The following is a 15,129-nucleotide window of genomic DNA, read 5'->3' as shown; positions in this document are numbered from 1 at the left end:
ATGAAGAATTCAAGAATGGAGATTAATGATTAAAGAATTGTTAAAGGATCTATATTTATTAATTTGGATTCACTGATCCAATTAAAAAAAATAAAAATTCCAATAGTTAATGTCCCAAAAACCTGCATGGAACCAATTGAAGACATTCTATTGGCAGTTGTTTGGGTGTATATATATATATATATATATATATATGTTTTATATATATATATATATATACAACAACATATATATATATATATATATATATATATATATATATGTTGTTGTATATATATATATATTTTAGGATTTCCAGGAACCAAGTATTCCTAAAACACAATGGCATGTATCTTTGTACTACCCAAATCATGTGTTAGTATAATAAACTCATAGAAATATTTGATCAACTTTCTTAGAATTTAAGACCCAATAGTTTTCTCTATAGCTATCTAATTGGACTATATTCATAACTATACACATGTACATGCAAGTGCATACCTGAATGTTAGAGGCAGAGAAATGGGAAAATCCATTACTTAAATGACTTTAGTAGGATCATGGCACCAACAGTTGAAGCTCTATCACACTCATCTGACTCCTATGCTCCTGTTTCATCCTGTTCTCCTATCATATTTCTCAGGGAAACTTCTTTATTCTGTATTTTGTCATTACTACCTTAAAGGGGACAAAAACTATTTACTACTCTAATCCTGCTAAGTCTTGGCCCAGTCTTTTTAGAGATTTTAGCAAAAAGTCCAGCTGAATGCTGATAGAGACTTCAGGACACAGAAGGAAGATCAGGAAAACTGGTAAGACCTAAAGCACCAAATTTCTCACTCTGTATAAATACTATCATTGATTCTCAAAGAAACCTTTCCTATCTAAATGTCACCATAGTTCATATTTTTTATAAGCCCTCAATCCCTGAAGATATTGATTCCAGTGTCCTTCACAGTATATCTACCATTAGTATGTGCTTTTTTCTAAATATTATTCAAAATATATCCTCAGGCCAGGGCTTATCTCTGTGACTAAGTGCTTACCTAGCAAGTACAAGACCCTGAGGTCAATCCCCAGAGCATCAAAAAATACCAAAATATATTCTCAATTGTACCACTCACCACTTTGACTCTAACCTTTAAGTCAAAAACATAAATTTTACCTATGTAGACTGCTATATCAACCTTCCAGCTGGTAGGCCAGCTCTGACCATGTGTCTAGGAAATTAAGATTTGGTGCTGTTTCTTCATTTTCATAGCTGCTTAAACCCTTACCAAGTAAAAAAAAAAAATTAAGCCAGAAAAAAAGTTTTCCAGCCTACTTTCCCTTGGAATACTTCCTACTATTGAAGTAGTAGGAAGTATTAGTATCAGTAAATTCTATTTTGATTAGAATTTACTGATACATTTCCCAAAATTAATTTGAAAGACAACTTACATTTTTCAATATATTGAAAAAGTAGTGTCAGAAATTTAGAGTTAACATCTAAAGCAACAGAATCAAAAGTTACTCTGACATCTAGTGTTTTGATCATCTTAACTCACCATGGAGACTATAAGTTGATATAATTAGAGCCTGTCTCATTACTATAGCCACTTAAATTAATAATGTATGCAAACCCTTGCAATAACAAAAGACGATTATTTCAATTTAGATCTGTAATTTTAGAAGTACTGAAATATGTAGTAAGTATGATTGAAATGAGATTGGGTCAAGTCACTTTTCTTCTTTAAGTCAAAGTCAAAAGACAGAAGCATAGTAAAAGAAACTTAAATATATTGATGTGTTGTTTTATTTGAAGAACAGAGACATTTTCAGACCCTACGTGACAAATTGTTTACATGTCTTTGCATTCTCCTGGAATGAATATATTCCATTTTAACTAGAGCAAGAAGAGCAGTATTTTCATTCAGATTTAGCAAAAATAAATTTTGTGTCTAAAGAGATGGAGAGAATGAACTTTTTCATATTTTATGTCACTGTGAGTTTTGTTTTTCTCTCTGCTCTCCCCGGAGTAAGGAGCCTAGGCATAAGACAATGCTATTCCCCATACTACTAGTTTTCCTCATGGAAGACCTTCCTACCCAAGGGTACAGGATATCATTTCCAAAGATATATTGCGTAATTTACATTCAGAAAAGAACTAGAAAACCAATCTCAGCCTGAAATCCAAGCTATAATAAGCATTACCTGAGTTTTTAATATTTTGTGTTGAGAAAACAGGCAACAAGCGACCTGCCAAAATATTTGGTAAATATTCATCCAGTAAGTTTTATTATAAACTTGACTTCACATACAGTTCTAGTGGCAATTTCACTTGGATTTAGCTTATTCAAAAGTTTAAATATCACATTATAGGTGTATATTATCCAAAGTTCCAGTAAGTATTTAAACAGATTACAGAAGCCTCTATTCTTGGAACAGACAGACAAAATTACTGAAACTGGGTCCCAGGCAAGTATGTTCCACTTGTATGTATCTCAGGGAAGAGAGGTAATACAAGCATTATTAATCCAGTGATTGATGGGTAGTTGGTCCTGCGGGAAAGGGGTAAAGATACTTAAAAGTTGCTTATATATAATTCCTTACCTAACAACTTGTTCAGAGAATTCATAAATGCTCAAGTAGAACCAGTGTGAATAAAATTTCTAACCTTAAATATAATCGATAACATTATCCAACTATATCAGATAAATTAAATATGCTATTTAAAATACCATCTAAGTTTTGGCTATATCACTACTTTTCTGAGTTATAACATCAAATATTTATAGCACATATCTGAATTTTAAGTGGCTATCAGATCCCTAGAAGAAAGCTCATTTGCTAATAAAATGTGCAAAGGTGATGGCTTTGAAACTGACAAGTTTTTTGGCACAGTTTTTAAACAAACTCAAAAACTCTTGCTAAGATATTTTTCTGTAGATATTACCCTTCAGAATATTCGTTAGTTGTAACAAATTTCTTTTGACCAAGCCCAACTTTTCTGGCCTACCTTCCTACTTCTATTATTGTTACTTTGTATGCATGTATATATCTACCACACATATGTTTATATCTACCACACATATGTTTTTTCTGCAGGTAGTATGATTGGAAACCTGGTATGGGCAACCTATGACAACCATGTCACTTTGTAACAGACTATGTTGAAGATAAACAATTTAGTGCCTGAGAAAAACTAAGGCAACTGACCACAATGGAGTCCATTTATGTTTACATTCAGTAACAAGAAAACTGACTACACCCAAATATAGTCTATGACAGACACTCACATCTATGCTGCTCACTGTAAGACCTGAGAAATTTGAGTATATAGAATTCAAATAGGGATTTATATTACTTCCTCATTGAAATTATACTTAAATTACAATTAACCATGAAATAGAAAAACTAAACATCCTCACCTTATTATAACTACTAAAGTTAGGTTCACAAGTTTTACTTTGTGGTGAAGAAGCTGATGGCTGTTGTCCTTTTGTTACTTCAGAACTGCCACTCTCTGAAGCAATATTGATATCATAGCCATTCATTCCAAAAGGCACCAGAAATGAGAGTCGAGGCCTAAAAATATAGCAAATGAGGGGGAAAAAAGGCATAGGATTGACAGTTGTAAAGATATTTTGTGGAAAAATACATTATTTGAACTTATGTTAGTTATAAGTAATAAAGAGCAAGGAAACTGGGAAAGGCAAATTGCTCAATGAATATAAATTTAAAATCTACAACAGTATCTTGAATAGGATGGTGCCTTTTCATCCAGCACTGACCCCAGAGCACCAAAGTTAAGTGAGTTTCAAACATCAAAGTGATATTGAATGTGACAAATCTTCTCTCTACTGAATAGACGGGCTTTTAACACCATACCAGCTACCACTAGTCCAAACCCCCCACAAACCCCCCAACACAGATTTGAAACAGTAGTGAAAGATTCTATCACCAAACTCAACATTGCAGAAGAGGGCGATAACCCACTCAAAAATTAAGGATCAGTTAGATTCTTCCACCTTCAACTACCAACCCATCACTGTCCCGTTTTCGGAGTTACAGTGTTCTCTTCCCTGCAGTGTTTTTCTTTCCTTGCATAAGAGGGAAAGGAAGTTGGCCTGCCTCTCTCCCACAGTATGGAGGCCATTTCAGGAGAATAACTCAGATTACTAGGGCTTATGTGAAAGGAGGCTAAAATTTCATCCATACTTGCTATATCTCTATGTGAATTTAGAAAGGGTAATATGCCCCTGATTTACTTGATCTGGAGAAAATGAACAGCACAATATAAGCTTTACTTCCACATTTGCTTTTAAAATAATCTTCTTGAGAACTTAGTAGATAGCTGTAAAGTAGCTGAAATTCAAGTGTCTTGCCAAGATCTCCCTTAAGAAGGCCAGCATCAGGCAATAAATGGAAAGATCTAACTTTCCATTCATCAGAGACCCATTTAGAATGTCATGTAGTGAGGAAGACCAGCATTTAGTCCCACCATAGAGAAGGTACCCATGGTCAGTCTGTTGTCCAAGAGAGACATACAACCATTTCAGTTAGAATTAAAAGGGGCTGAGGCCACTATGTGAAGGGGACTAGGGAGTAGTGAAGATGTCTGGTAGAGATAAATCAATTGGGGTTATAATACATACATGCATGGAAACATAAGGAATTTCTCTATATAACTATCTATCTCAAACTAGCAAGATGACATGTTTTTCTTATGTTTTTTTTCTTCTACAAAAACAGGAGGGCAGAACAGGTTCTGCCTGGAAGCGGAGGGTAGGGGGTTGGCACGGTGGCGGGAAGGTGGCAGGGAAAGAGGTAGAAGGATGGATACAGTACAATTAATGTATACACATGTATGTAGATACAAAAATGATACCTGTTGAAACTATTCCAGGAATTGGTGTGGGGGGGGTGGTATGAAAGAGCAGTGGAGGGGGTGAATTCAAATATGATATATTTGATACATTGTAAGAACTTTGTATAAATACTCCAGTGTACCCCCACCCAGCACAACAATTAAAAAAAAAAAAGAAAAGAAGAGGCATTTCTCTTTCTATGGGTTTGCTGGGGGTGGGGAGGGAAGTTGGTAGGCCTTGTGTTTGCTATGCAAGCATTCTACCACTTGAGCCAGGCCTTCAGCCCTTTTTATTTAGCTTTGTTTTTAAGACAAGGTCTCACACTTTTCCCTGGGCCTTCCTAAGACTATCATACTCCTGTCTCCACTTCTTGAGTAAACCCAAGTGGAGATATATGCCTCCATACCCACCTTGGCCTTTTCATATCTTAACACTGTTACTACAGCATATCCAAAAAATATGGAGAGAGGATGGATTTTAAGGCCACAAAAGCAGATCACTTTTAGGGATCTACCTGAAAGCCTCAGACCCCAGCCTAGGTAGAACCAGAGGAAAGAGAAGGAAGAAAACTGGATCACATATAAAAATTCTAGTGTAAAATTATATCATCTGGGACTTCAGAGGTCAAATGACCATAGACTGATCTTCCAAAGACAATGGTTTTTAACTGCACAATGTAAAAATAGTGACTATATTGAGAAAAACACTTTTTGCAAGTTTAGAGTATCTAATAACTGGCTAAAAGATAAAATATCAACCACAAAAGGACAACTAGACCTTAAGAATCAGAAACAATCTGAATAATGAGCAACATCTATCCCCACGTCTATATGTTCACTGTTTTGATTGCATTGCTGAAATACCACTCCTTTCCATGAGCCAAAAGAGGAAGACTAGTGGCTCTTTGGAGGTTTTTAAAATCTCATAGCCTTTATCTGCTCAGAGGCTGACAAGTTTACACAGTGGAACAATCCCTTCATCAGTCAAGTAAAAAAGGATGTGAGGTTCTTATAAAGAATGTAACAGCTGTTATTGTAGCCACTGGGGTTGAAAATGAATTGGGAGTTGGGAGAACAGACAGTTTCTCAGATTAAAGAAAGGACACCAGGCATACTTTTCACCTTTGTTCCAGAGAGTATAAGGAACAAAAAATTTTTATGGCCAGAGAAGCATGTTCTTTAGAAAGCCAAGACTAAAGCATTATCTTTCCTAAAATTGAAGATTTAGTTCCCCTAGTTAGCCTCTAATACCTCTAATTAATAGTCATGTTTGCAGAAGTTCTGATAGAATCTGGTATCTATCCAATGCAGTCAGATTCTGGCTCTAATACACATTAACCTTGTTACTTGGAAAGTCTTTTAATAGCTACATGTATTAGTGCCTACTACACTAAATAAAGAATATTATAGTATATGCTTTACATACTTAAGATTAAATAGAATGACTTAAGAAATCTGTTATCTCAGTACCTAGCACATTTAGAAGTATCCAGTGATGTTTCTTGTCTTCCGTTGCTTATTTATAGAGCTGGAGGCATGGCTCAAGCAGTAGAGACCGTTGCTTATTCATTCATCCTTTAAATCATCTTTTACTTGTCTTCATCTCTAATATTATATATTCTAAAAGCAGCTAGCATGAAGCTACAGGAATTGGGGAAATGCTATTTAAACCTCAGAGCCAAATCAGGATAAACCTGAATGTTTATGATCATTAGTGATTTCCCAGTTTAAAACTGTTGATTCTCGAGCAACATAACTGCCAAATAGAATTTTCTATGATAAAGAAATGGTCAAATCTATTCTGTGTGATATGTTACCACTAGCCATATGCACTTCAAAAATAGCAACTAAACAATAAATTTTTAGGTGTGTTTAATTTAAATGCAAATGTTACATGTGGCTACTGATAACTGTGACAGCATGGGTTTAGAGATAGGTAAAGTCTGAAGAACACAGGACTTTTTAAAAATGCTGTTTCGAGGTAACTTCACTTCTCTGGCCTTTCTACTCATCAGGAAATATGAGGATATAATGAGAATTTGTGTGAAGGCATTCTGAATAGCTGGAAATTGTCAAGTTTCAAATTAACTTAGGGGAGTCAAGACAGCATGGTATTGACATAAAGATCAAGTAGGTCAATAGATCATAAGAGGACCTAGGGAAATCTAAACTTACATGGTAATTGATTTAACAGAAGAGTCAGTGCAATCCATAAAGGAACAGAAAGTCATTTAAATTAATGTGTCATATCAACAGGATATCAATATGAGAAGAGAACCTTGACTTGCTTCACCTTGCATTAAAAAATAAGTTCAGATGGATCATATACTCAAATCTAAAACCATAAAGATTTTAGGAAAAAAAAGATGTGGCAGCAAACAAGAATTTTAAGACAGGACAGAAAGCAATAGCCCAGCCCTAAAAAGGAAAGTCTGTAAGTTAAAAATTAAAAAGATTTGCTCATCAATAGAATCAGTTGGGGACTGGAACAAAATATTCACAAACATCTGGCAAAGACCTGGTATTCAAGATATATAAAGAACACTTACAACTCAGTAATACAGATGCCACAATGAAAATGGACAAAAGATACTCATAAGATACATAAAAATGTCTAATGAGCTACAAATACTCATCAGTAAAATGCAAGTTAAACCATGAAATACCACTATAGACCAAGTAGGAGGACTAGAATAAATACTACATCATTTGGTAAAACCACTGGATTCTCACACATTCCTAGTACAAGTTCAAGTACAATTCTGTATTTGGGGAAATGTTCACCCGTTTCTTATAAAACTAAGGATACTCTTTCCCTATTAATCTTACCTTTAGGTATTCACTCAAAGATAATAAAGATATATGCCTTCATATATACTTTCAGAAAGATGGTCATAGCAAATAAATGCCAAAAACTAAAAACAACTCAAGTCTTCATCAAAATAATAATTGATATACAATGGAATATTAGTCAATGTGAAGTAACAAGCTACTTTAATAAACAGTGTAAATGAATCTCAAACATTATGCTGGATCAAAGAAGCAAGACACAGAAGAATACCTGCTTTGATTCAATTTTTGCAAAGTGAAAGAGACAGAGGAGTGAGATGTAGCAAACAGGAGCAGCATTCAGCAGTGATCGTGGTTTTATGTACATTGATAAGGTATATGTTAAATACATAGCTGAGTTGACAAATACATATACTTGTGTACAATTGGCAATGTATCAAACACTGGTGAATGGGAAATTTGATGTATGATAAAGCTTAGAAAAATGGTAGACTCAGTGATAGATATGGTTTTTCACTATAAAACCCTTTTTCACTCTTCTGTACCTCTGAAAACTTTCCTAACAAGAATTAGAGAAATTTGAACAATTATATTGTAGCAAAGCATTCTCCAGGTCATTTTGAAATGCAGTATCCACAGAGACATCTATTAGCCAAAGGACAAATGTAAGAACCCAGAAGAGGAGTGTCTGTACATACCTCTTCACAAAGCAAACCACGTGAAATTTATGGAAAATATCCAACATTGGTCTGTAATTGATCTCAGTAAATACAAAAACCTCATCCCCCTGGAACACCTGAAATGAATGAGAGTTTTAATACTAGAATAATTGGATTACTTTGGTGGTTTAATAACTTGAATAGATCTCAGTTCTAGAAAAATCTGAAAAGTGCATTTTTACATTAATTTAACATAAGTACAATAGTAGATCTGAATAAGAAACACCTTATTCTCCCTTTTTCTCTTGCCCTTCAACATCTTTGCCCCTATTCATGTAAGAAAATGAGGGATGAGCAACAACTTCAAGACTCCTTAAAGTATAGTATACTTTCCCTTTTCCACTCTGCACATATTCATGCATAATGACCTAAAATATTAAAATCTATCAGGTGGGAATAGGAAAATTGAGAAAAGTGCCATAATTTTGGATGTTTAAAACTCCTAATCTAAAATGCCATCATTAAATATATAAGCATTTGTCCCCTATGTGAGAATTGATCACATTTAATCAACTGATCACAAATGTGGTTGAAATTTTTAATTAAGAAGAAAACTTAGGCTGGATGTGTAGCTCAGTGATACAGAACTTGTCTAACATGTGCAAGGCCCTGGGTTCCATCACCAGCACCAGAAAAGGAGGAGGGTACAGGAAAGAGGGATGGAAGAGGGAAGGGGGGACAGGAAAGGGGAGGAGAAGTAGTCTGAGGGAAGATCATGGTACTTACAAGTTTACTGATCCCACAGTTAATGACAGGATAAGAAAACTCATAGCTAAATGTCAGCATCCTTGTCACAGGACAGTTATTTCCCAGGTTTATGTCACCAATTCTAACTTCTGTATCATTACCAAAGGGTCTTCTTTTCATTCTGGCTACCAACCAATTATCAGAACACATCGAAGTCACTGCTAAAACAAAAATAAATTCAAAGAATAATCTTTAAGAAAAAATAACAAAGAATATTCAAAGAATAACATCTTCAAAGAAAGATAGTAGTGTGTCCTGGCAGGAATATAATGCAAGCCACATAGGCAGCTTTCAGTTTCCTAATACCTAAATTCAAGAAAAAAAGTAAGCAGATACAATTTTTAAGTATAGTTCATTTAATTCAAAGTGTCCCAAATATAATTGTTGACATGTAATAAAACAAAGGATTTTACATTCCTTTTTTATTTTGATTTTCTGAAATAAGTGTGCATTTTATTTTGAAGCACAATTCAAATTAGACACATGCAAGTGCTCAAAAGCCACTTGAGGGTGAAAGCTACTTTGAAGCTCTGTATTGTACACTGATAAAAATGAATCTCAAAAAATAAATTTCTTTGCCATTTAAATTTGATTTCTTTGCAACCATTTTAGTCATATTTAAAACAATTATATATTTGCAGGTGAAATACCAAGGCAAAATCCCCACTGAAAAATAAACAGACACCTAAACAATGAAGGACAAAAATGTAAAATAGGTCACATTAAGAGGAGGGCACTAGTGGGAAGAGGAGAGTAAACAGAGTAAACGAGGGTGAATTTGGTTAAGATATTTTCTATACAAGTATGACTATGGAATATTGAAACCTGTGGAAGTTACCTTAACAAGGAGAACGGGGTAGGAGGGAGAATAATACATGCATGGGAATGTCACATTATATTAGTCTGTATAACTATCAGACACTAACAAAAAAAAAAAAAAGGGAAAGACAGGAAGGTAAAAGAGCACCTATCTGGGGGTAGATACCAGTAGAGAGGTGAATGGGCATAAGGAAAGGGTGAGGACGATGTATTTTGTACTAGTATATGAAAATAGAACAATGAAACCTGTTGAAATTGTTCTAAAAAGGGGATTAGGGGCAATGAGGGAGAAAGATGGAGGGGGTGAATCTAATTAAGATATATTGTAAGCACATATGTAAAATGCCACAATGCATCCCCATGTACAACTATAATCTGTTAAAATCAAATAAATACAAGTATAGCAACTATTACCTACCTTTTAGATTTTAGTTGTGATTAAATGAGAAAAGACATAGAAATACCTTAGAACTCTGCCTACAACTTAAGTGCTCAATTAAGATAAAAGCAACTAAGGTAAAAGCAATTTAAATATCTTTATGTAAGGGATTACCACCAGAATTTCGTTCATACAGACTGACCTATCTGCCTGTCCATCCATTCCCAACATAAGTGGGCTAAACTAAACCTGGACCAGAATCCTGATACTATATAGAAGGCTAGTGTACACAGTATTAATCTCATACTAACCTGAAGAAGCTATGCTTATAACCCAATAACATTTTTACGAGTAAATGTGGGACACATTTTGCCATCTTTCCCTAAAAATTATACTTTTATCTCTTTATTCCCAGTTACATGGCATGAATTTGGTCTTCAACATGGATTTTTATTAAGTGGCTTTCCCAACAATCGGAATAAGACATTACCTAGCTTTGATTCTCGACACTTGGCAGTGATCTATCTGTAAGACCTCTCTCTTGTTAGAGCACTGGCTTAGAAAATGGACCTCATTTGGCCTAGAAACCCGACATTGGACACTTGACACTACTGCATTTTGCGATGGCTAAAAGAGGACAGAAATAACAAGAACATGAAACTTACCATTGAGCATTCAGGGAAAATGTGTTTTTGCTAGAAAGAGTAATAGTTCAAGCAGAGATATTAAAGCAGATACTTTAAAGCAACTGAGGCCAATAGGAGAAGGGGACCAGGAACTAGAGAAAAGGTTAGTTCAAGAAGAATTAACTTAGAAGGTGACACACATGCACAGGAAGTTAATGTGAGTCAACTCCCTGTATAACTATCCTTATCTCAACCAGCAAAAACACTTGTTCCTTCCTATTATTGCTTATACTCTCTCTTCAACAAAAGTAGAGATAAGGGCAAAATAGTTTCTGCCGGGTATCGAGGGGGTGGGGGAGAGAGGGAGGGCTAGGGGGGGTAAGGGAGGGGGTGGGGGAAGGGGGGAGAAATGACCCAAATATTGTATGCACTTATGAATAAAAAAAATAGTTCAAGTTACTAGCATAAGGAACTTGAAGGATACTGATAGCAATATAATGGCAACTTAGAAGTGAGATTTGGAGTGGAAATGAAACAGATCTACAATCTGTTTCCTTGTTAACAGAGGATTATGGTACAGTCTTTAGGGTCTATGTCAAAAATGGTGATAATTATCAATTCCCTCCTTTTGTTCACACTAAGGAACTGTAAACTAGGTAACCCAATGATGGACACATTTTCTTTAAAAAGTAAACTGATTGTCCTTCATGGGAGAGTGTTATACCACAAGCTCCCCAACCCACTGTTAGACTCCCAAGTTTACTGGCATCACATAAGTAAGTAGAGTTCTGCTGTTCATAAATCAGTCAAATGTCAACACACCACACACACAGATTATTAAGAACAACAAGGAGACCTGAGAAAGGATGGGTAATATCTTCATTTCCCATATGAAAAGTGGTATGCTCGAACCATTAAATAATGTGAGGATGGTGTCAAGTCTGATACATAATATATAATAACATCAAGTCAGGTCAGTGTTCTGGGCCATCATTAGTTAACTCAGTCATTGCTGGAGCCACTAAAGCTCTGCATTTGAGGATATGTAGGAGTAAAAAGAAAAAAAAACCAAGATAATTAGAATAACAATGAATACCTGGCACAGTTTCAGCAATAAATTAGTCTCTATAAAGAGAAAATTCTCTATTCTCTTTAACTAACACTAGCAAGTGAGTAATTTTTCCAAGGCCTAAGGACCAAGGCCTTGGATGGTCCATGGATAGGCAATATCAGTGTTCCCAGAGTACGCTTAGAAATGGAGGTCTAGCTTACATCTGTGCCCCGTTTAATCACTTTACCCCTTAACAAGACCGCAAATGACTTTATTTACATCAAATCTTGATAACAACTGGTCTAAAGGGTACTAACATTCAGAGCTGCTAGAAACAGTGGCTATAACAGAAACAGTCAAAAAAATCTGAATAAAAAAGATGAGAAGCAATTTTTGTAGCCATTCAATTTTCATAGTCTAGTGCTTTCCAGTCCAAAGACAGAAGGCTGTGTGTGTGTGCACCAAGAATTATCACAGATCAGAACTAGAGATTTTTAACAAAAAATAGCTTGGTAGTATTCTTAGAGAAGGAACTAGGTTTTTAACTCAATTTACTCCCTAATTTCCCCGTGTTAATCCTATGTGATTTAAGTATACTTAATTCCCAATCCCACTCTCCACCATATACCCCAACTTTGGTCACATGGAATTGCAAGAAGAATTAGGCCCCCAAAATAAAAAGTACATTAGGTCATAAATCTTGAAATGAGAAAAGAGCAAACAAACTCAAGTGTGACAAGCAGAACTTGGAGAATAATAGCTTGGCCCACACAAGAGAAGCCATGTCTAATTACGAAAATGTGGTCAGAGATGGATTTGAGGTTGGTTATTGGTTTTCCTCCACCAGTCCTTTTTCACTCTGAGATCCACTGGAAGGAGTAAGTCATTGTCTTCAGTTATTAGAAATCAAGACTATATGAAACATACCTTTGATATGTAGTTTTTGGATAAAAAAGTGCTCTTACAAATACATGCCTTAAAGCTCTTTTTAAAAGATATGCAAGGTTGGGTTCCTCATGCCAACCCTTGTGATGTTTGGAGCTGAATTTTGTGGTTTGCGGTTGGCTGTGCATTGTAGAATATTGACCACTTGCTACTAAACACCATTCACAACCCAAGTTGTGACAACCCAAAATGCCTCTAGACATTGCCAAATTTCCCATGGAGGGCAAAACCAACCCATGTTGAGAACTAGTATTCTAATGTACAGGTGAAAGACAAACAATGTAGCTACAGATGCAGAAAAAAGTCAACAGGCTGACTTCTTTGGCAGACACTTCACAGTAGCATGAGTACAACTGATATCAGGCTGGCATGCAGAGGCAAACCAGAGAGTCTCAACTACTTCACACTAACACCAAGACTTCAGTAACAGTGTTTTCATTCACTTGGCTCTCCCATCATCTTAAATTGTAGTACAACCTGAGTAACTTTTTACCAGTAGCCTAAATTAGACACATAGACTTCAAATAACTCACCAAGGTTCATAGTGCTAACATGTACCCAAGTTTAGGCTCTTTCTGGCTAAGGTAGCCATTTCTTTTCCTGGTTCTCTCAAATTATATGAAACCAAGTTACATAAGAAACATGGGACTAGTCATTAGGAATGGCATAAGATAAACTAAACCTGAAGATCGCCAAATTGGTTTGTAATAAAAGAAAATACCTTAAGCACATCTTAGACACACCTTCTCTAGATACCCCTACCTCTATATTTACAATCAGATTTTTTCAAAAAATCTCTGCACATAGCAGTTTTTAGAACAATATTTTTACTTTAAATAATCATCCTCCAAAAATATTTCTTGTTTATACCTGGTTCAAATCCAAAAGAATTCCAAAACAAGAGAGAAAGAAGGAAGGACCCACATAAGAGCAGAGACCTTCATCATGCCAGATGCCAACACACAACAGCCACAGGAAATAGCCAAGAGCCAGGCTTCCTTGAGTGCTTATAAATCTTTGGCCACACTCAGCTGTCTGCAGTTACCCTCCACCTGAGTAGCACAGAGAAATTGTTAACATCTTTGTTCTCAAAATACAGTCCATCAGCTAGTAGAAGTTGCATGACCTCAATTGAGAGCTTGTTAAATGCAAAATACTAGGTTCCACTTTGGAGCTACAGAATTAATTAAAAAAAATAACAAATGCCAACAAGAGTGACAAATAGTTCACATGCATATTAAGTTGAAAGGCATAGACTTAGTATGATCCACTTGACTACTGACTTATAAAAATTACATTAGGCTTATAAATTACAGTGTAGTTGAAAATAATAATTCTGTTTTAAATCTCTAGTTATTTGGATGTACTTAGATGATGTCCTATATACCCATATAATTCTTGTTAATTAAATCATAAGGAACAAGTGTTTTAGGATTTAAGAAGCATCAGGAGGCTGACTCGGAGGCTGACACAGGTGATGCATTTCTCGTTCCCTCATTATGGTTTAATTTTTAATTTTCAGAACCACAAATGAGGTTAAGTGCCTTTTTAGTTCATGATTTCTTGTGAAATCTCATATTTAATGACAATTTGGTGTCCTTTCTTTTGAAATCTTTTTCCTAATTTTCTATGTAGTTGTCTATAAGTTAAATTTAATTCACAGGAGTCTTTTATATATTGTGGACATAACTTTTGGTTTTTGCATATTGTGACTATCTTCTTCTACCACTTTTGTCGCTGTGATAGCTAATTTCATGTCAATTTGATTGGGCCACAGGTTGTCCAAATATCTGAGTAAACATTGTTCTGGATGTGACTATGAGGCTATTTCTCAGCTAGATTAATATGTGAATCAGTAAACGTTTAAAGCAGATTGCCCTCCCCAGTATGGCTGGGGCTCATCTAATCCACTGAAGATCTGAAAAAAAATTAAAAGGTTGAGTAAGAGAGGATTTACTTTGTCAGTCTGTCTCCAAGCTGAGACATTTGTCTCCTTCTCCTGGTGTGATCTTGGTCTGGAACTTATACTTCCAAACTTTCCTGGTTCTCAAGCCTTTGAACTCTGACTGGAACAATACCGTCAGTTCTCCTGAATCTCCAGCTTGCTGATTCAGATATTAGGACTTCTGAACCTCCATATTCACATAAGCCAATTCTTCATTTTATGTACATAAAATTTCATTATTTCTCTGGAGAACCTAGACTGGTAGAGTAGGGAATCTTGC

General features: G+C 35.4%; 1 protein-coding gene across 2 annotated transcripts; it reads right to left on the bottom strand.

The window, feature by feature from the left end:
* Positions 1-2,257: 2,257 nt before the first annotated feature.
* Positions 2,258-13,888, bottom strand: LOC109699165 (oocyte-secreted protein 4B). Of its 2 annotated transcripts, none has more exons than XM_074069549.1 (5): positions 13,775-13,888; positions 9,064-9,242; positions 8,317-8,414; positions 3,390-3,546; positions 2,258-2,519 (listed from the first exon to the last, which is right to left on the bottom strand). In XM_074069549.1, the coding sequence occupies exons 2-5, from the start codon at positions 9,232-9,234 to the stop codon at positions 2,463-2,465; spliced, it is 483 nt and encodes a 160-aa protein (XP_073925650.1). In that variant the 5' UTR covers positions 9,235-9,242; positions 13,775-13,888; the 3' UTR covers positions 2,258-2,462. The 2 variants fall into 2 exon arrangements, with proteins under 2 accessions (XP_073925650.1, XP_073925648.1); XM_074069547.1 differs by having other exon boundaries at positions 9,064-9,245; positions 13,775-13,875.
* Positions 13,889-15,129: the final 1,241 nt, after the last annotated feature.

The sequence above is a fragment of the Castor canadensis genome, chromosome 1, assembly GCF_047511655.1.
Source record: "Castor canadensis chromosome 1, mCasCan1.hap1v2, whole genome shotgun sequence".
Classification (NCBI taxonomy): Eukaryota; Metazoa; Chordata; class Mammalia; order Rodentia; family Castoridae; genus Castor; species Castor canadensis.
This window is presented reverse-complemented; position numbering and strand designations above follow the sequence as displayed.